At 54.6% G+C, this 21,615-nt stretch overlaps 1 protein-coding gene across 21 annotated transcripts in view; it reads right to left on the bottom strand.

Moving 5' to 3' along the window:
* Positions 1-21,615, bottom strand: part of MYO18A (myosin XVIIIA) — a 97,466-nt gene that overhangs the window by 9,002 nt on the left and 66,849 nt on the right. For 16 of the 21 annotated variants that reach the window (XM_066363636.1, XM_066363639.1, XM_066363620.1 and 13 more), the window contains 20 exons: positions 19,337-19,402; positions 16,074-16,202; positions 15,244-15,387; positions 14,764-14,853; positions 14,506-14,625; positions 14,177-14,288; positions 13,617-13,744; positions 13,171-13,325; positions 11,255-11,378; positions 10,977-11,177; positions 10,303-10,413; positions 9,677-9,781; positions 8,831-8,977; positions 8,336-8,449; positions 6,925-7,041; positions 6,644-6,727; positions 6,072-6,209; positions 3,894-4,079; positions 3,029-3,168; positions 2,205-2,249 (listed from right to left, as the gene is read on the bottom strand). In XM_066363636.1, coding sequence (XP_066219733.1) covers positions 2,205-2,249; positions 3,029-3,168; positions 3,894-4,079; positions 6,072-6,209; positions 6,644-6,727; positions 6,925-7,041; positions 8,336-8,449; positions 8,831-8,977; positions 9,677-9,781; positions 10,303-10,413; positions 10,977-11,177; positions 11,255-11,378; positions 13,171-13,325; positions 13,617-13,744; positions 14,177-14,288; positions 14,506-14,625; positions 14,764-14,853; positions 15,244-15,387; positions 16,074-16,202; positions 19,337-19,402 — 2,456 coding nt within the window. The remainder of the gene's footprint in view (positions 1-2,204; positions 2,250-3,028; positions 3,169-3,893; positions 4,080-6,071; positions 6,210-6,643; positions 6,728-6,924; positions 7,042-8,335; positions 8,450-8,830; positions 8,978-9,676; positions 9,782-10,302; positions 10,414-10,976; positions 11,178-11,254; positions 11,379-13,170; positions 13,326-13,616; positions 13,745-14,176; positions 14,289-14,505; positions 14,626-14,763; positions 14,854-15,243; positions 15,388-16,073; positions 16,203-19,336; positions 19,403-21,615) is intronic. The other 5 variants (XM_066363637.1, XM_066363638.1, XM_066363640.1 and 2 more) reach the window with 1 other exon arrangement.

The following is a 21,615-nucleotide window of genomic DNA, read 5'->3' as shown; positions in this document are numbered from 1 at the left end:
TAAATTTCCTTTCATCTATGTCAACAGGAGCAGCCCTGTTCCTGATTTATGTTCTTGGATAAATAGCCACACAGGTGTGTGTGTGTGTGTGTGTGTGTGTGTGTGTGTGTGTGTGTGTGTGTGTGTGAGAACACACGAAACCACCAGACTCTATTCTGGGGACTGTGAGAGAGCATGGCTCGTGGGGAGGGGAATAAAAAGGCATATTTTATGGGCTTCCATCAAATACAGAATTATAACAAAGACGAGGCTGGCTGATGCCCCTGGTAAACAGTTTAGCAGACAGTCCTGAAACTGCTAATGCAAGCCCGTGCCCGTCTGAGCCCAGCAGATTTACTATGGTGCAAGGACCCCATGGAATGCCAATACTACCTGATTTATACACCGTGCAAAAACCCTCCTCTTCTAGCTTCAGAGCCTGTTATTTATCACCACCGTTCATAACCATATTGATTGCCTTTAGAAAGGAGGTGCTGTATGCATCGCAAAATCTATGCCTACATGTTAAAAGCATCTCTGTATAAATCTCCCTTAATACCGCGCTGTTTACTGCTTTCATTAAGGTTATGGCAATAACAACTGTATCTCTAAGTAAATCGAAACATTTTTTTTATTCTGCCTGCCCTAGCAAGCTAGCTTGATAACTTGGAGCTGAGGCCCAGAGCTGCTGAAGAAGGAGCCACATCACCTCTCTGCCATCAGCAGGAATCTGGCTTGGACTGCATACCCTTGTGCGCCTGCGTGAGTACGTGCTGGGGTGTGTGTGTGTGTGTGTGTGTGTGTGTGTGTGTGTGCGTGCGCGCGTGCGTGTGTACACGCACCGTGTGCTGTGCCTGGCAATGATTTAGAATATGATCTTAAATGCGCATTTTATCAGTCCTTGAAGCTCCTACAGCCCAAGGATGGTGGGGCTAGAACACACAGGGGACAGACAGTCATGGGCCCAGAATATGAATTTTCCTCCTTACGAGCAACGATTAGGTTGAAAAGCTGGCCTGCCTGCTTTCGCCTTCCCTTTAGTTTCAAGTATATAGATGATGTTTGGGTTCTTTTCCTTAAATAATCAAGCCCGTAAACAAACTCTAGGGGCAGGCAGGCTCAGGGGGCAGTTGAAATTTTAAATGGTTGAAATTAAACCTCATGTCAAATACAATTTATGTCCAGGCTCATGTGCTATTAGTTAACTGGGAGCTGAATCACGGGGGAACAAACAAACGGAGACAGAACGGTGGGGGATATTAATTGTGTGTGACAACCGGGCTCCAGCGGCCCTCTATCACTGTTACACACTATTACATTTATCATTAGCTCTCACAAAGTCCTTTGTGCGGCCGCCAGCCCATCCTGGGCAGGGCAGGGGGCCTGCCAGGCAAGAGGGAGTTGGGGAGGAAACCCAACACCATGCTAAAAAAACAATCTCTCAAAAATAGCTCTGTCAAACTTGACGGAGGATCACTGGGTCCACCTGCACGCACTGTCCGCTCTCACCCAGAAGGAAGGAAATGATGCGAGGGGTGGATTTACTGAGCTTCCCGCCACCTGACAGACAGCACCAGCACAAGGCCCCAGGGCCTCCCTCTGCCCAGTTGCCCAAGGGAGTAAAGTAAACACATCTGGCTGTGTTCCCTTCCCTGGCCACAGCAGAGCAGCCCATGATTAGCTGCCTGAATGCTTTCTCCAAACAAGCGACTGCTCGATGCCCCTCTCCTCCTACCCTTGTCTGCCAAAAGAAGGTGGCAGACCTTTCATAGAAACATACCAGCTTCTTTCAGGCATTTCAGGCTCCAAAGGAGCCCAAGGATATGGACAAATCCATCCCAAACAGACCTGTCCCCAGGAAAATTGTCTGGGGAGGCACCTACACTTGGTTTCTGAGAGAGGAGAGGGCTGGAGCTCGGGAAGGCAGACTGTGGGTACTACCGACTGAGGCTGAGTTCTCCTTCCTGATGGAGTCCCCCTCCTGCCCGCCACCTGGGGAGTGCACCTTGTTGCCTTCCCTCTACCTCTGGGGCAGGGCCCAGCCTGTCTCCCTGCCTTTCCTCAGGACAGAGTCAGCAGTGTTAGTGTGAGAGCCTAGCTCAGAGGAGATGTGAGAGGCTGTGTGTCCCCATGCGTCATGCAGCAGGCCGGTTGGGAGGCCAGTGTTAGGGGCAGTTAAACGCCACGCGAGGAGTGGCAGAGAGTGCGTGCGCTCTAGTCCTCACGGTTTATTTTTTCTTTTCTGATACTTTGTCACCATGTCCTGCAAACTGGAAACAGAAAGAAAATGGTGGGCAGGGAGGCCAGAAGAAGACAGAAAAATAAACAGGCAAACCAAGGTGGACCCCTCTTTCCTCAGCAAGTATGGCTGGGGCTGACTGAGACCAGATGACAGGATGAATGATAGTGCTGTCCTCAGAGGGAGGTCCAGGCCACCCAGGTACCTTTCCTCTGACACAAAGGAATAGGCTCCCTGGGACCTGCCTGCAGGATGGGGCCCTGGCCCTCCTGCAAGAAGGGGGCAGCTCTGGAGCATCTGCTCAGGGCAGACTTGGGAGATTTTCTAGGGCCCTCACATCCCCGACTGCCAGTCTGCCTACCTCATGACTTCCTCCTCAGCCTAAGACTACAAATCTTTCTCTCTCCCCTAAACCATTCCTTGGGTGGGTTTTATGAGAGAAAACCTCTGGCATGGTAACAAGGCACCATGGCCCTTAAATCTCTGCTCTCCCCAGAGTAGGGCAGGCGTCACCGGAAATGCAGCTAAATGGGGGAATAACTCATCTCGAACAGGCAGAGCTGGAGAGCCAGGTCTGGGGGAGGCCTGGGGAGGGAAGATGGGAAGGAGGAGGGGAGGAGTCTGACCCAGGCAGCACCTGCCCTGCCCTCAGCTGCTGCAGGACAGATTCCTGTTTGGGTCTGGCAATGACGGGGGGAGGCTGGCGGCTCAGGGAGACGGAGGTTGCAACTATTCTACCTTTTGGCCTGGTCCCGAGGTGGTCAAGAGGGCCTCCATGATGTCTGAAGCTGCCCTAGAGATGCCTCTTACCTGTTGATGAGGTCCTCGTTCTCATCGCTCTCCATCTCATCCTCAATGGCAGCCTGCAGGTCTCCGATGCGCTTGAATGCCAGTTTTAGATCGGCCTGCAGGCTCTGGTTAGCAGCCTCCAGACTCTCCATGTCCATTTCCTAGGAGGGACAGTGGTTAGTCCAGTTCACAGGAGGGCTAGTCTCTCATCCAGCTGCCCCAGAAGAAGCCTAGTTCCAGGCTCTCCCAGCCAGACAGGAGATACATGGATGCAAGCCTACAGAGCTTTTTTTATGTTTGTTTTTAGCTCTGGTGTTACTGGGCTGTTGGGCCTGGTCTTGCCCAATGGAGACTCCAGGGCAACCCTTAGTCCCTGGCCTGCCCTTAGGGCTTCCTGGACTGTCCTCATGACATGTCTTCTTTTCTTCTAATTCTCTAAACCAGAAGTCCCCAAACTTTTTACACAGGGGGCCAGTTCACTGTCCCTCAGACCGCTGGAGGGCCGGACTATAAAAAAAAAAACTATGAACAAATCCCTATGCACACTGCACATATCTTATTTTAAAGTAAAAAAACAAAACGGGAACAAATACAATATTTAAAATAAAGAACAAGTAAATTTAAATCAACAAACTGATCAGTGTTTCAATGGGAACTATGCTCCTCTCACTGACCACCAATGAAAGAGGTGCCCCTTCCGGAAGTGCGGCGGGGGCCGGATAAATGGCCTCAGGGGGCCGCATGCGGCCCGCAGGCCATAGTTTGGGGACCCCTGCTCTAAACCATGGTTTCTTTGCAGCCCCCCCCCCCCGCCCAGGAGTAAGGTGTGCACTTAGAAGCTACTCAGTGGGCTGCCAGGTGGGGGCCCCAGGGTGGGGTGCATTACCAGTTCATGCTTCTTGCGGCTTGCCTCGGCCTCCTTCCGGGCCAGCTCGCCCATCTCCTCCTTGGTGTCCCGGAGCTGCCGCTGCAGCCTCTTGTTCTGCTCCTTCTCCCGGTTCTCAGCTGCTATGCGCTGATCCCGCTCCTCAGTCAGCTTCTCCATGTTCTCCTTGAGCCGGCCGGCCAGGCTCTGGACAGGGAGGTGGACAGAGGGGCCCATCAGCCAGGTGGAGAGGGCTGTGGTGGAACTCTGGAGTCAGGAGGCCTGGGGTCCAGCTCTGGCTCCACCACTCACTGGTAGGTGGGCAAGCAGCTAAAGCCCTCTGAGGCAGCTTCCTCTGACTTTCTGTACAATGGGAGAATAACACCTAGTCCCCCGGGGGTCTTCTGAGGACCGAATAAGGTAAAGTACACGAAGGCATTTGGGAAGAGAAAAGGTGTTAGTATCATCATTAGCACTCCCAAGGTCTGGCGACAGCCTGGGCCTGTCCATGCTGACTGACATCACGTGTGGGGCCGCCATGAGCAGCAGGCTTCCCTCGCAGACCCGGAACCCAGAAGCTCCAAAAGCTAGATCCTGAGCCCAGAGGTAAATGGCTTTACTAAGAGTTCCCAAATTAGGAGGAGACCAAACAATCATCCCTCTAAGCCTGATGAATTTCTCTTCCCCCAGAAACTTGAACATGCTTCCTCCTCTGGGCCATAGGATGCTGAGCAAGAAAGGACCTGGAGATCGGGACAGAGTGTGAGGGAAGAACCCTGGTTCCAACCTGACTATCTGCGCCCCAGTCTCTGTTCCTCTAGAATAACAGCACTAGGTTGGTTACCTGATCGCTAATGGCCAGTTTTGTTTAATAGTCTATACATGTAAACCACAATATTGCATTTCTGAGCAGTAGGGGAAATGAGAGAGAGCTGAGGAAAGGGACTGGGGTCCACCAGAAAAGGAGACAAGTATAGTAAATGTGTCCTATATCTACCAGGCCAATGACCTCTTCTGTCCCTGGATAGCTCTGTGACCTTAGTCAACCTACTTACCCATTCCTATATGTAAAATGGAGATCAAAATATTACCAAGGCAGAACATGAGCTATTAATAAGTCTCTTCTCTCTCTAGCTCTCCTGAGGACTGTGAGCCCATTTTGGGAGGTCCAGTCATAGTCTCTTCTTAGGTCAAGGGTATTAATGCCCTCCAGATGCCCACTGCCAGCCCACAGTCACCTGTTTCCGTCTCTAACCCTAGTGCCTACTCGACCGAGGGGCTGACGGAATGTGGCAGGGATGCTCCTCAGCACCCACATCCCATGAACACAGTTGTCATGGAGAACTGCTGGTGCTTAGACACGTCTGAGAGAGAGAGAGAGACAGAGAGAGACAGAGAGAGACAGAGAGAGAGAATGCTGCCTGCTTCTTTCTCCTACCTGCTCTGTCGGAAAGGGAGGGAGCTGGAGCATGCTGGTTCTGGGACATTAAACAGAAAGGATTGAATTTGGAGTGTGGAGATCACAGTTGACAGGAAGGAGAGATTAAAAAGAGATGAATAGAAAAAGGAGAAGGGTTGAAGGGAAGAGAATGAAAAATAGAGGGAGAGGAGGAATGGGAGGGGGGAAAAGGGAAGAAACAAGGAGAGGGTAGGAAAAGGGAATCAGATCAGGGAAAGGAAAAACACAAAGAGAAGAAAGGATGGGGCCAAACTAGAGAAAAATGACGAGAGAAGGAGGAAAAACAGAGAGAGACGAGAAGGGTAGGAAGAAGTGAGGAAAAGGGGAATAAGAAAGGGAAGGGAGAGAAAGGGAGAGCTGTGAGATGAGAGAATAGACTTCAGCCTCCTAGAAGTGGCGCCGTTCACTGCATATTTATGACCCTACCAGAGAGCGAGTGAGGCGAACCTGCGGGGGGAGCTCATGGTGGAGGAAAATATGAAGACGAAAAGCTAAGCTGCTCTGGTCCCTTGGCAGAAAGTAAGCACGAAAACAGAATGTAAAGCAGGCAGGCTCCACGGTGCCCAGAGAACAGCCAGGCGGGCAGGGGAGAAGGCATCGCCCCGTCAGCTGGCCTGGCAGCTTGGCAGAGGCCTCTGAGGAGTGTCCACGGGCCTGCCCAGCCCTGCTCAGCATAAGTGGCTCTGGCTGCCAGGGCAGCTCTGCCCTGGTCACGGTGACCAGGAGAAGTGTGCACCCACCTCCAGCCGCTTCACTTGTGTCCTTTCAAACTCCAGGCGTGTCTCCAGCTCTCGGATCTTAGCTTCCTGCCTGCTCACCAAGGACTTGTCCACCATGGACTGCTCTAGGAACTCCTTTTGGCTCTGGAGGGCTTGTAGCTGGGGGGTGGGAAGCAGGAAGAGAAGAACTGAGTCCAGCGGGGGGCGGGGGGGGAGAGGTAGAGTGCGGTGCTGGAAAGATCACTATGGTGACCAGAAGGCTGAAGAGGGAGGGTGTGTAGGGGATGTGGAAGAATGGGTTCCCAAGCCAGAGACATTCCCCACCTGGCCAAGCACTGGCACAGATTTAGCCCTTTGGAGACAAAGGAGAAAGCTAACGACCAGAGAGGGACTAGAAATGTGCAATGAGGCAGCTGAAGCCAAAATGTCTGCTACGGCGATATGGCTCCAAGCCTAGCTCTCTGTACTTGATGCTGCTCTGTGGATTGCGGAGGGCAGAGAGAAGTGCTTGCTACCCTGTGAGCTTGGGGGTTCATCCCCATGCATGGTGATCCCGGGACTCTCTCTTTACCAAGGGAAACCTTGGTCCCCACCTTCTCCTGCAGCTCTTGCTTCTCTTTGTTGGCTTCCTCTAGCTGAGCTTGAAGGTCATTCATCTGAGCGAGGTCCCGGGAGGCCTGGGGAAGGAGTGAGTGCTGAAGCAGGATCCCCTATGAACCTCAACTCCACCCCATTCCACTCTACCCCGAGTGTCAGGGACGGCAGGCACTGCAACCTCTCCCAAGAAGTGGCTGTACTGGGGACCTCTGAGGAGGACCAGAGGAGGACCAGTGTCTGTGGCACAGGGTGTGGTGAGCACTCGTGGGCAGGGTACCTGAGCCACAGCTGCCTTGTGCTTCTTCATCAGCTCATTCATGTCCTCCTGATCCTCCTCCAGCCGGTTCTGTATCTCGTTCTTTTCCCGCTGAAGGCGGCTCAGCTGCTCCTCCAGCTGGACAGAAGCAGATACAGATCAGAAGGCCTCAGGCCAGGCGCAAGTTCGAACCTTCCATGTCACTTCCAGTGGGAGGGGGGTGGCGAGGAGGCCAGGCCCACATTCTGGGGTGGATCCCAGGACCAGTGTGATCAGGGAGCTGCGGGAAAGGGCTGTCCTTGCAGCACAGGCAGACCCTGGCCTAAATGGCAGCTGCTTTCTGGCAGTTCTCGGGGAGCTAATGAAAAGGTCTGTCCACAACAAGCGACCTATCATCATGGAACTAGCAGTCTAAGCCCTAACGTCTATACCCTCTGTCCCCTTCAGGCCCCAGGAAGGACCCCTCGAGTCTGTGTAGCTCTCAGGCGTGGATTCTGTATTCCCCTGGGGCCACCTGCTCCCTGACCATCCAGCCCCCACAGCCAGTCCATGCCTGGGGGGAGGGGAAGAGACAGCCAACAGCAGCTTCAGGAAATGAATGAATCTATTAGCCTGTAATTCCAAACCAAAATGACTGTGTTGGCTCCTTCTCTGCCCCATCCATCTTGTTACTGGGCTGTGGGGAGCTGAAGAAGCCTCTGCCAAGAAATTTATTAACTCAGATTTAAATAAAATGGTAATTTTATAACAGCCCTTTTTAACACAATTAAAGATTTTGAATTACTCACCTGAAAACTGCTGAGGAGCACAAATGTCACTGGGATAAATCAAGCCTGGGAGATTGGCATCAGTAGCCAGGTGGCTAGCTATGGGGTCGTGGAGCCCCAAGCCAAGCCCAGCCTCGGCCCCTGCCCCATTCCCTGCTCGAGATGGTACTGGTTGCCACATCCCAGTAATGAATTCTCAGCCAGCAATGGATGGGCCATGGGAGAGGTGGGGAATTAAAAGGGAGGCATTATATAAGAGCTCTAATTAGCTGCCACTTGGGCTTGTCAGTGGGCTGGCCAGGGGAAGGGGAGGGAAATGAGCCATCCCATCCCCTTATCGGTGCTTTCGCTACTCTCTAGGCACCCGCTTACTTCCCTTAGCCACATTAACTGCTTTTATTTATGGTGTTGGGGCCTGCAGCCAAGCTCCCACAGGCAGGTGTTTAAACAGGGAGATGGGCCCTTGCTGGCTCCCTCTTCCACCTCGTCCCCTCCCGGGCCTCTGCTGTTAGTGAGAGAGACAGAGGAGGGAGGCCTGCTCTCCCTGCAGAAAGTTCTGATGGGAAAGGGACCTGGCTGGGGAAAGGTCCCTGTTTGAAGTGAAGGCAGCCACTGTCACAACTCCAGGCTCCCACAGCCCGGCCTCGTATACCCCGGTTCCTCACCGCTGTCTTGGCTTTGGCGATGTCATCAATCTGCAGATGCAGGTCTTCGATCTCCACCTCCATTGCTTTGCGAGCTTTTACGGCTGCTGCACAGGTGAACTCGGACTCCTCCAGCTGGACACAGAGCCAGGGAAAGATGTCAGCCATTCCTTGGGGGCAGGAGGGCTATGCAGGGTGTTCACAGGGGAGAGAGAGCCCAGGCTCTCGCCTCCTCTGTTCACTTTGGACCCTGGGAACTTGGGGTGTTGTGGTGCATGCATAGGCATCTCTTCCCAGAACAGGCACCCACCCACAACATCCCAGGGATTGGCAGGCACACTGTACATCATGCAGAAGCCCTGGGGAGTATGGTTGCTACAAGTGGCTTCTCCCTCTTCTCTGTCACCTTCCGTTCCCAGAATTCAAGAACCATTGAGAGGGACAAGAGGGAGAGAAAGAAATTGAAAAACTAAGCTCCGCTGCACTGAGAGCTGACTACATCCTCTCTGCAGATACCTGGTTCTTCAGCTGGGCGATCTCCCTCTTGCTGGGCGCGTTGTTCTTCAGGTGGTCCAGCATGATCTGGGCATCTGCCAGCAGGGCCTTGGTGCGCTTCAGGTCCTTCCGGAGCCGCTTCTCTGACTCAAAGTCCCGCTGGTTCACCTGGGTGGACACCAGAAGTTGGGGCTCTGGGCTCCACCACAGAGCCTCCTCCTGTCTTCCCCGAGCCCACACCTCACCCTCGCTCTCATTCTGAGTCCCCCTACTGAGCAATGACGGTGGAAGTGCCAGGATCATGCCAGCCAATAAAATAAGGAAAGCCTGGGTGCACCATGTATGGCTATCACCCCCATTCCACAAGTGATGAATGACAGTGGGTCCTATAGAGCCCAGCACCCTCCTCCATGTTCCCAGTTTTCTTTTTTTCTTTTTCTTTTTCTTTTTTTCAGGGACAGAGAGAAAGTCAGAGATAGGGACAGATAGGGACAGACAGACAGGAACTCAGAGAGATGAGAAGCATCAATCATCAGTTTTTCGTTGCGACACCTTAGTTGTTCATTGATCGCCCTCTCATATGTGCCTTGACCACAGGCCTTCAGCAGACCAAGTAACCCCTTGCTCGAGCCAGTGACCTTGGACTCAAGTTGGTAAGCTTTTGCTCAAGCCAGATGAGCCTGTGCTCAAGCTGGCAACCTCAGGGTCTCGAACCTGGGTCCTCTGCATCCCAGTCCGACGCTCTATCCACTGCGCCACCGCCTGGTCAGGCCATGTTCCCAGTTTTCTACACCTAAGAGTCCCATCCCTAAGTCCAAATGGGGCAGGCAGCTGGCCAGACCCCATCCAACAGTCTCAGTGACTCACCTGGTCACTGAGTGTGGCGAGCTTGCTCTCCAGTTCCCGCTTCTCTCGTAGCACCTTCTGCTTATCCTCGTATTCCTCCTCAAGCTGCACTTCCATTTGTTTTAACTGGAGAACCGTGGGTACAAAGCCCCGTCAGTCCCTTCAGTGTCTGGAGCCAGCCAGTCCCCTTTTGTTCTGGATACGCCCCCACCCCGGGAAAACAGTGGGGCAGGGCTGAGCATGGATGACCCCAGAGAGAGCAGACCCTGAATGTGAACTTCCTAGTGTTTCAGAGCAGCCTGGGAGGTCGAGGAGGGATGGCAGAACATGCATGGTGGCCCCAAGCCAGAGTGGGAGCCCCGTTCCAGAATGGGCAGGCCCCACTGAGCCAGGCAGCTGACTGCACAGGGCAGCACAGGGTGGACTGCTGATTGGCACAGAAAGCAGAAAGCACTAGTTCCTCAAGGGCCCGAGTTTCTCTGTAGACCCTGAGAGCACACATCCCAGCTAATGCCAAGAGTGGAGACTCCTGGTCCAGAATGGCAATGAAAGATAGCATGGCTGAGGCAGGGAAACACAAATCCCTTTTAAAGCAGTGATGGGGGAAGCGGCATTTATACTGGATAGGTAAATACCCACTGCCTTACCTTTTTCTGACACGACTGCCGGGCCTCCTCCACCTCCTCATCGCGACTTTCCATCTCCTTGGAATGGGTCTGTCTCATCCGCTCCATCTCCATCTCAAGGCGCAGCTTGGCCTGGAGGTGGGCAGGAGTAGAGACTGGGTTCCTTTCCCAGCAGCACTCTGACCCCACCCACTGAACACTGATGGGCAGCTCACTCCAGACTCAGGAGCAGGGAACATCTCCGCCAGCAGTTCGCTTTGCTCCCACGTTGCTCCTGTGGCAGTGGGCTTTCCCGGAGAAGCTGAACTCCCTTACTAGGTGTCTAGCACAGGCCCAGAGAAGGCGCAGAGAAGCTGAGGACAACCCTGCAGCTTTTCCATTTGGCTCCCAGGCTCTAGCTCCCAGAACTGATATGGTGGCTCAGTGGCAGCCTGGGTGGACTCATGGCCTTCTGGCTGCTGTGCATCCTGAGCCCCTTTACTAGAGCTCAGTCAAGATTTGTTCTTGTGAAAAACACCACAAAAGCTTAATTAGCTTCTCACTGGCTGGCACAGATCAGGTGCTCACTCAACATTTTGTGACCAAGGCAATGAATGAGCAAATGAATGTCTGAATTTGGATCCTGCCCTCCTCAGGCCCAGGCCTCAGTTAGCTGTGGGGATGGTGGTGCCTCCCTTAGCCAAGCCCTCCAGCACCTGTTCCAACATCTGGATGGTCCCCGCCTGCTCATCTAGCTCCTCTTCCTGATCCTTGACCTTGGCCTCCAGGTCCCTGAGCTGTTTCTTGACCTTGGCCAGAGAGGCTTCATCCTTGGACTCTTGGGAAGAAATGTCCTGGAGCTCAGCCTCCAGTGAAACGACCTTCTGGGTGAATCCTGCAATGTCCATGTCTTTTTCCTGGAGCAAAAGAGAAGATGAGGCTGGTCCTGGCCTGTGAGGAGGACGAGGAGTGGATGGTGGGCATCGCAACGCACCTCCAGTTGCTGTTTCAGGCTGAAAGCCTCGGCCAGAAGCATGTCCTTCTCCCGCTGCAGTTTCTCCCGCTGCCCTTTCTCCCGCTGGGCCTCCTCGTGGGCCTGTGAGAGCTCGCCGTCAAACCTGCGAGGCGGACGGGCACAGTGGCTCCATCAAACAGGGGAAGAGTCTGGGTCTCCAGCACCCAGAGGCTGCCAGGACACGATGCCACAGATATGAATGGGATATAGGCAGAGGGGATACGCATGCAGCCTGAACTATGGCCCGGGTGAGGTGACATTCAGGGGTTACAGGTCAAGTCATCGAGGACCTGCTCAACAACCTGGTCTGGGATGGGGGCGTATTTCATCAAGCAGGTCCAAGGAGCCCTTTCTTTGACTTGGTGGGCCTAAGGGGCCACACAGACTGCTTCCAGGGAAGAGGTGAACACATTCTCCTCGGGTGTTAAGTCTTGACCTTTTTTCATTTCAACAGATCAAGAATGAGGGCCCAGCCTGAGGGCAGAGAGGGCATCAAGATGGGTAGGCATGGACATCCTGCCTCGTCTAACTCACTCTCCACAGTTCACTTTGGCTCCTGCCCCCGGCTCTCAGCACCAGCCTTTGGCCAGGCCCACCTGCCCAGCAGTACCCATGTCACCGCCAGGACACCCACATTGGGCTGGAGTCAGCAGTCCCACTATGCCTAGCTGGCCCCGTGCTTCAATGGGAAAGAGCACAGTCCACGGTTGGGGGCCTCCTTCTTCACTCCTCCACTTCCTAGCCTTCCTTTTCTTGTCCAGTGACTTTAAACAAGGAGCAAATTGCTGAAACTCCTCTTAACACCTTTCCTGAATAGCTAATCAGATTCCTGTAAGAAAATTGAACAGTCCCCCCCCAACCCCAACCCCAACCCCATCCCTCCCTCCCTCTCTCTCTCTCTCTCTCTCTTACACACACACACTCAGAGCAAGAAAACTCCGGGCAGCTGAAACCTAATAAGTTGCCCAGTGGGGAGTGCAGCAAGATGGTAACTAGGCCGCACTGGCACCGTGATCGGGGCGCTCAGAAGGGGTTCCCGCTAACAGTGTCAGCCTCTAGGTGAAAGGGAGGGTGGGGTAAAGATAAGAACTAGGGAAGCAGAGAGTCTTGGTATTGGGAGGGAGATACTTAAGACCTTGTTTCCTCTCTCTCTGCAAAGCAGCAGCCCAGCCCAAGAGGCCAAGGGTAACCTGGGGTCACTGGAAGGACGGGGCTCTTCAGTTCTCACCTCCAGGGTCGTGGCTGCAGGGCTGCCCCTTCACAAAGGCAACTAGTGCCTCTGCTGAGAACCCCTCCGCTGCACAGGAGAGCCGGGCTCTGTTCCCACTCCCCGGTGCACCCTGCTGTTCCCAGGGTGTGTGGGTCCCTCTGTGTTGCTAATAAAGGCGTCCCATTCCCATCCCCAGCCAGGGAAATTAATTTAGATTGGATTTTTCTCCTGTGAGGGCTGCCCCCCTCCTTTGTGTCATTACCATAATGAGATGGAAGTGGCACAGTAGTTTAATGACATTAGTCAGGAGAGTGTGTTTGTGTGGCTGAGGCAAGGGGGAGCCGGGGAGCCGGGCGGGCACGTGGGACAGGGCTGCGACGGAGTGGTTCCTGCATGGGGCCTGGCTGGTGCCTGTCCTGGTTGGGCTGAGGCAGGGTGACAGGAACACTGAGCCGGGGCATATCTGAGAGCAGAGGCCTGAGCAGGCCTTCAGTGGGGATGTGGTCTGAGTGCTCCACAGAGGTCAGGAGTAAGACCCACTCACATTCTAGGACTACTGACCATGCAGGCAAGCCCGCGGCCAAACTGAGGTCCTCCCTTCTCTCCTCCCTGGAGAGGGAGGAGGGAGCCCTGTCTGGGGCTGCTCTCGGAGGTCCTCTGCGCCCAGGCCGGGGGACCCACCCACCTCCTCTGCTTCTTCTCCAGCTCATGGTTGCGGACCTGCTGGCCCTCCAGGTGCAGCTTGGTGTCCTGCAGCTCAGCTGTCAGCCGCTGGCACTTCTTCTTGAGCTGCTGCAGAGTCCGCTGGCTCTCCTCACTGTCTGCCTGCAGGTCCCCGAGCTAGGGGCCGAGATGGGGGGCAGGGTCACAGGCCATCCAGAGGCCCAGAAGTTGGTAGAGAAGGTGAGGAGGGGATGGATAAGTGAGGGGAAAACCCAGAGATGAGGGATGAAGTAAGGGGTGTTCAGAACTAAAACACTGTAACAATAGTTTGCCCTTGTCCCCCCACACCGAGTGGCTGACACGCCAATCCCTCCCCAGCGCTCCCTAGCGCCTCTGGCCATTCACTGGGTCAACACGTGGCCCGAGCCCCTCCTTGGCGCTCCCAGGCACAGGCCTCCACAGACTCACCCGCCTCTCCAGCTGCCTCTTGTTCTGCTGCTCCACCTCCAGCTTGTCCTCAAACTCCTGCTGGAGCCGCTTCTTGGTGAAGTCCACCTCCCGCACAGCTCGCTCGTACTTCAGGCGCCACTCACCACCTGTGGGGTTGGGGGCAGACAGAGAGGAATGAAGTTCTGAGAGTCCTCAAGAAAGGGCAGAGGGGAAGCAGGATGGGGCAGGGAGGAGTCAGCCGGAGGGACTCAGAAAGGTCTTTGGTATGATGGCTTCCTCGCAAAGTGGAAGGAGCCAATACCTGGGAAAAGATAAGAGAGGGTGGGGTGGCTGTGTATGCTTTCTCCCCAGGGACTGCCAGACCATGGCCCCCAAACGTTGTCATCATCATGGTTGTTACAGCCCTCCATGATAATCTCCTGCATTTATTGGCACCTCGACTTCCCATCTATTTCATTTTAGCCTTATGACAGACTTATACAAAGGAGACAGGCCTGGACAAGGGTGTGGTTACCCCACAGTGGGCAGCAGAGCTTGCCACTTGGGCCACAACTGAGCTCCTCTGTCCTCAGACTCACCTGCATCATCATCATCCACTTCCCCGTTGATCTCAGCTGCCCGGATGAGACGCGCCTCCATCACCTCCATTTCCATCACCTCCATCTGCTTCTTCAGTGCATCGTACTGGGTCTGCAGGAGAGGGGGTTAGGAGGTGTGCCGTTCCACCTCCTTGCTCGGCACCCCACCCCCACCCCTGAACCACACAGACCATGGTCACACGCTTACCCAGGGCAGACAGGGGTGCTGGGCTAGTGGCAAAGATGCCACCAGTCCTTGTGGTGAGTAGATGGGCACTAGAGTGTAGCGGCTGCTAGCGTGGCTGTCTTTAGCCCAGCCCTGCCCTCACCTGCAGCTCCTTCATCTCTTTCTCAGCTCGGAGCCTCTCTGCAGTCTCTGCGTCCAGCAGCTGGGAGGCAGACTCTCCCGTGTTACGTTCATCTGTCAGCTCCGATGTCAGCTCTGAGATCTGGGGTGGGGGCAGGGAGATGCCACCAGTTGAAATGCCTGCCTCACTCAGCCAGAACACCGGGCGGGGGGGGGGGCCTCCTAGGCCCAGCCTCCCTGTGGAGGTGAGCCAGTCTGCCTGGTGCTGGGAGTCACCCACCCGGGTCTCCAGCCGGTCACTGTTGAGTCGCAGCTCATTCCGTTCCTTCTCCACCTTCTCAAGCTTGCTCCGCAGCTGCTGGATCTCCTCCTGGGGTGTAGTAAGGAGGGCAAAGTGAGCCAGAGGCTCTGCAAGAGGCTGGGCCCATGATCTGCACTCTTAGGATGAACAAAGCTGGTAAACCTTGGGCTAAGACACAAGGAAGCAGGAAGCCACGGCCTTCCAGGGACTCCTATCCCTAGACCCTTTTCCATATGCCGAGGATGCTTGAGAATTTTATCCTATTGGGCTACCCAGGGGCTCAGCCCACACCTCAGAGGGATGCCTTCTGTTTGATGGGCATAGTTAAAGGAACCAGCTCTCTGGACTAAAGAAAAGAAGCACTTGGGAGCCCAAGAAAAGCTGGTAAGACTCTTGCCCACAAGGACGAACTGATCCTTTTTCTCCCAGAGACCTGGCCCTCCTGGGGCTGTTACATACATCTTTGTTCCGGATCTGCTCCTCAGACAGCTGCACCTCAATCAGGGGCCGCACAGTGGTAAAGAGCTTCCACCAGGGCCAGTCTTTCACCCCTTTGTTCTTCTTGATGTTCTTTTGCACACAGCGAATGGCCAGGTCCTGGATCTAAGTTGGGGGAGGGGGCACACAGTGGGGCCCTCAGTCCCAGGATCAGCCAGGTCCTCACACTGGGCTGCTCTTCTAGCCATGTGACCTGGAGTTAAACACTCCCTGTGCCCCAGCCTCCCCCATCCCTCAGACAGTGGGTGACAGAGAGCCTGTCCCTGGGAGCACTGCACTGGGCACTGACCACTCCGCCATCATTAGGAATAGTTTCATCTGCTTTATTTGCTGCCTGATTATTTCCAGCACCCTGGCCTGGCTATGCTATAAAACCTAATCTTGCTGAAACACAAGAGGCGGTAGTGCTGGCTGTTTTATGGACTTGCTAATAAGAAAAGGAGTCGCTGACACAGCTGCTTAATCTTCATGGAGCAGCCTATAACCCACAACCCACCTCTGTCTGGGTCCTGCTCCCCCACCCCACCCTAACCCCTGGATCAGGCCACATGGCCCCATTGCTAAACACACCACCACTCTCGCTGGTACCGGGGGGTTGCCCATCCCCCAGCCTGGCCCAGGCTTGGTGGCCCTGGGAGGTCCCTATCTCCTTTCCCCCAGATAACAATAACTCATAGTCCCAAGACCAGCCTCCTGTCCCTACATGTTTCCTTCAGTCTCCACTCCACCCCAAGCACTCAATTCTGCCCACCAGGCTGGGGAGTAGGATGCGGATGTCCCTGGAGTAGCACCTTTTTCTTCTTGAAGTGCTGGCGGGCCAGGTAGCCCCTGCAGGCCGCTTGGAACAGGGTTAGGTTCCTGCTGGTCTTTTCATCCCGCTGCTCCTCCAACCGCGCCAGGGTGCCTGCCCGGAAGAACACCTGTGGAGAAGCAGGCCGGGTGAAGGATGGAGACTGTGGGGCGGGGGCGGCCCTGCCGAGGAGACCAGAGGCAGGCACAGAAACCAGCAGGCCCAGAAGTGTGGCCCCAGGCCTGGGAAGAGCCTGAAAATCCAAGTGTCCAGGACAGGAGCGAAGGAGCAAGAAGAGGCCGAAGGAGGAGGGCCAGGCTGGGTGCTGCAAGGGGAGGAGTAGATGGGAAATCTAACTTCAAAGAGAGATGAAAGGAAAGGGAAGTCCAGGGAAGGCACTGGGAGAGGAAGGAAATGAAGCACCATTGGTCAAATGGGGAGAGGACAACCCTCAGCCACATCAGCAGTGGCTTCTTCCCCCACTGCTGCCAGCCACACTGTCCATGCCCCCTGTGCCCACCACCCAGCACAGGGCCCAACCACAGGCTCCAGCTGCCTTTGGCGTCCAGCTACCTGAGATCAGGTGAAGGGGACGGCAGTGTACGTGCGTCAGAAGAAAAAGGTCCAGGAAGCAGTGTGCAGAGAAAGGGGGTGGGAAGGAGTAGAGGGTCCCTTCTCTGTACCCTCCCAGCTCAGTTTCATTTCAGACCTCTCTTTCATGTGCCAACACCCCACCCTTACCCACACACCCAGGTTTCATCTCATGAAGAAGCCCGTGTGGTGGGCGGAGGTTGGTGCAGTCAAGGGACCAGTCATACAGGTTTGGGGGCTGGAGGGCAGATGTGAGAGGAACCAGCTGGACGACCCCACACCTAGCCTTTCCTCTCACTCTTTGGTGCCCGGAGCTGGAGTTGGGCAAATGTTTTTCTACTAGGAGAGGAGTGAGAGAGGGGGAAATGGACAGGTAAAAAAAGGCTCTAGTCTCCTTAGAGAGGGCAAAGGGACACCTAGGTATATGCCCACCTCCACCTTACCCAGGACACTAAAGATGCCCTTTGTGGGGCAAGGAGAAGATATGAACTCCGTGGGAAACACTCGAAACCATTAGGCACAGTATCTCCAGGCCTCCCTTCAGGGGAGAAGTGAGGACAGGGTCTACATTTTCTGCTGAGAAAGCTTTGCCTCTGGCGACTCCGAGGAAACCCAGTCCCCTGAGGCTGGCCTGGGAGAAAGCCAGCTCAGTCTCCTATAACACTTTCCCGAATTCCCACGTGGGGCTGAGCGCCGGGATCTCCCATGGGTCCCAAACCCTAGCACAATGTGTGCGCCTGTGATCCTACCACAGAGGCTGGGAATATCCAGGTCCCCTGGGCTAGTGGTCAGCATGCAGAGTTGTCTGACGAGGGCAGAAGCAGCGAGGCACCAGGTAGGGGACAGATAATGGCCCAGAAACACGTGAAAAGAAAAAGGATGGTCTGGAGGCTAGAACAGTGAGCCTCAAACTTGTCTTGAACAAACTGTATGTTTGTGTGGCAAGGAGTCCTTTTGAGTATTAGGTGAAGGTTCGGGGCCATCTCCTCCCCAACACAGTCATATATACAAAGTTTACAAACAATAACAGGAGGCTCTCAGATTGCCCAAACTCCTTGCCTCCACCCTCAGAGTCCTGTAAAGTCAGACTGAGACCCGCCCCACCCCCCTTAAAGGGATGTGACAGAGAAGCCTTGCTCACTACCTAGTGCCAACCACAGCCTAGAAGTCCTTAAACTTCTTTCCCAAACCAGATATGAGCAAAATCTACCTCTGCCTCTAATTCCACCCTGAGGAGGAGTGGGCCCTGGGGCTCGACTGCCTCAGCCAGGCACTGGAATGATGCAGGGGACTGAGGTGGCAGCCGGGAAGAGGACCAGCCCACACAGGCCCTCTCCTGCCCAAGACATGCCTTGGAGGAGGTGCCACCCCAATGCCAGCCAGCAGCAGCTCAGCCTGCCAGAGGGGCTGGGGCCCACCCAGAGAGAGACCATGAGGCTGAAGTGAAATCTTTGACTGCAGGCTTCCCAGCGAGAAGGTGAGCTGGCAGCCCTGGAGCCTACAGACAGCTGGGGAAGGGGAGAGAGGAGAGGTGAGCCAGACAGCAAGAACCAAAAGCAGAGTAATGATAGAGAAAGAGGGTAGGATGCAGAAGACACAGAGACCACAGAAAGAAACAGTAATAGAACCAGAAACCAAGAAGTAGAGACCAGCAGGTACTGCCGGGGCCAAATGGACAAGGGAAAACCAGGGACAGTAGAGACAAAGATACAGCAAGGGGGCAGGAAAGGGATTTCCAGTGAGGGAGGGGGTGAGAACATGGCTCAGAGTGCAGCACAGAGAGGACAGCGTGGACAAGCAATACCTATGCCTTTTTCTCGACTAACCCTTCTACCTCACTCTCCCCACGAGGCCTGGGGAGCTGGAGTTTCTTCCCCATCAGCCGACAGCTGGACCGGTCCAGAACCCTCTGTCTGGCTCCCAGCTGCTCTCCTTCCCACTGCAATCCTTGGAGCACATACGTGAATGCTGCTGGTCAAGCCTCCCCGTCTCAGGAGAGAGGGGCACGCAGGGCTCCCTGGCCTGTGGGAGGCACACTCAGTTGACCCTCTTGTGTGGAGCGATTCCGCAGACTGGCACCCAGAGCCGGGCGTGCCTGCCTTTAATGCTCTACGTTCCATTCAGATGAGGAATTCGGCCCGTAGGCAGGTGGTGGCAGCACAGCCTCCCCATGTCCTGCTTGCCCTTCTGGGATCCTGGTAGCCCTGGACGACTTGCCAAAGGGGGCTCTGTCCTCCGGAGCCCTCTGCCTACGGCCTTCCTGCGTCCTCCAGCTCTCCTGCCTTCTGTCTTCCCCACTCCCCATATCAGGACCCAGGCCAAGTCCAGGGCCACCTTCCAACCCACTCCCTCCTGACATGACAAGGTGTTCATGGCAACTGAACAAGCCAGTTATTTAGAGAGAGGGAAAAATCAAGTTTGCCGCAGCTGGAATATCTGAAATCCTGGCCCCTAGCCCTAACGAGGACAGCTTGAAGAGGACAGCCCCAGAGTGGCTGGGGGGGGGGGGAGGAGGGTAAGGAAAGTGGGGGAGGGTGTAAGGAGACTGGGGGGGCAAGACTCAGAAGGGGCACCAGGAGACCCCTGAAGTCAGACTGAGCAGGGAGGGCCAGCCATGAGGACAGAGTGACCAGAGAGCGAGGGCCGGCCCACCTCCCCGCAGGGACCACTCACCCGGCTCAGGCCCATGCAGCAGCTGCTCTTCTCCAGGTCCAAGGACTCCAGCAGCTCCTCCACCGCCTGCAGAGAGCAGTCTCTGTCAGGGAGCCCACCCAGGGGCCCCCCCCATCTTTACGCAGGGCTTCGCCTAGTCACTTAGTCCTTCCCTGTCCTCCACCCAGACAGTCCCGTTTTTGTGCACCGAGTACTTTCGGTGGGCTTCCGCAGGGCCAGGCTCCGGGCTCGAGTCAGGACGAAAGGATGGCCACCCGAGGAACAAACTATCTTTTGGGTGTTGCGAGACAAGTGAATTAGTGAAATACACAGAGAAGGAGGCATCTAAGTCAGCCAGGGGACCGTGGAAAGCATCCTGGAGGAGGTGTTGATTGTGCTGTCTTTAGATACAAGTGAGAATTAGCCAGCCAAAGTAGGGGTGAGGGCATCTCAGGCAGAGGGACTAGCATGAGCAAAGACAGGAAGCAGGGGACAACGGAATGCACTGAGGGAAGTAGTCAGCATAACTTGCAGGAAGTGGGGGGCCGCTAAGGTACAATTAGGGATGTGGGCACTTAGCCAAAGTACTTGGAATCTGTGCGATAGGAGAACCCCTGGAGGGTTCTCTCAGTTAGGGACATGATCAGATTTGCATTCTAAAGAGATATCACCGGTAGAAGGGCAGAGGATGAGCGGAAACCCCCTTAGGCAGCTACTGCAATGATCCCCAAGAGAGAAGGCCAGGGCCTACCCAAAGGGAAGAGAGGAGGGGGAAGTGTGGGAGATAGATATTAAGGAGATAGAACCTTGCCCAGTATGAGGCAGGGGTAGGTGAGGGGAAAGAATCTAACACACTGAGGTTTCTGACCTATGTAACTAAATAGATAATGGTGCCATTCTCCAAGGTAGAGAATACCAGAGAAGGAGTCGGTTTGGGGAAGTGATATAATCAGTTTGGTTTGAAGGTGCTGAGTTTGAGGTGCTAAAAGGTATACTGGTACAGAAGTCCACAAATAAGCTAGATAACCATGCATGTCGGAGTTCAGGAGAGAGGCCTGCGCTAGAAGTATTGATTTAGAAGTCGTCAATATATATGCTGTAACTGAAGTGATGGGTGTGAATGAGGTCGCCCGGAAAGAGGGTGTAGAACAGAAACGCATATGGCTAGGGAGAGAGTCTTAAAGAAGAGAGATCTTTTATTTCAGGGGCAAGTGGAAGAAGTGAAGCTCAGAAGTTCTGAGAAAGAGAATAGAGAGACAAGGGAAAAGCCAGGAGAGGCAGCAACAAGCCGAGCAGAGAACAGTTCAAAAAGAACAGAGTTGTCAACAGCGTCACATGTTGCGAAGAAGCACGGGAGAGTGCTGTTAGCTCTGCCACCATGACATGACTAAGGGGACAGGAAGACCGATCCCCAGGTGTTGGGGACCCGGGAACCAGGCAGCTGTGGGCGGAGGGATGAATGGCGGTAAGGTGAGGGGAGACAAGAGGAGAATAAGTGTTAAAGGTACGGGGCAGGCAAGAGACAGACAATAGTTTGGCATGAAAGAGGGTTAACAGAAGGCTCCTTTCTGAGAGCAAGGTCTGTGGGATGTTCCTCCACTGACAGAAAAGAGCCAGCAGAGAAGGAGAGACTGAAGAAACAGGAGAGAAGAGTTACAACCAATGGAGCAGGTCTCCAGGAAGACCAAAGGGAACAGGTTCCAAAGCACAGGAGGAAGGGACCAGGTGAAGGGAGGGATGCCTCTCCCACCCAGACAGGAGGCAGGAGGCACCTGAAGAGCAGTGTGCAAAAGACAGAGGAGAACGTTGGATTTGGTTGGCGTTCAGAGGCAAGGTCAGCAGCTGGGAAGAAGACTTCGGAATGCGCGGTTGGGTAGTATTTGAGGAGTAGGGTGGAGAATAGAGTATCAGGTAAGGAGCTTAGAAGTGGGGCCACGTGCCTGACCAGGCGGTGGCGCAGTGGATACAGCGTTGAACTGGGATGTGGAGGACCCAGGTTCGAGACCCTGAGGTTGCCAGCTTGAGCGCGGGCTCATCTGGTTTGAGCAAGGCTCACCAGCTTGAGCCCAAGGTTGCTGGCTTGAGCAAGGGGTCACTCAGTCTGTTGTAGCCCCCCAGTCAAGCACATATGAGAAATCAATCAATAAACAACTAAGGAAGTGCAACGAAGAATTGATATTTTTCATCTCTCTCCCTTCCTGTCTGTCTATCCCTCTCTCTGACTCTCTCTGTCTCTCACGCAAGGGAAAAAAAAAAAGTGGGGCTACGTGTGGATGGGGCACCTGGAAAACTTGCCAGGC

Source organism: Saccopteryx leptura, chromosome 2 (genome assembly GCF_036850995.1).
Source record: "Saccopteryx leptura isolate mSacLep1 chromosome 2, mSacLep1_pri_phased_curated, whole genome shotgun sequence".
NCBI lineage: Eukaryota > Metazoa > Chordata > Mammalia > Chiroptera > Emballonuridae > Saccopteryx > Saccopteryx leptura.
The sequence above is the reverse complement of the archived record's forward strand: the minus strand, read 5'-3'. Positions and strand labels throughout refer to the sequence as shown.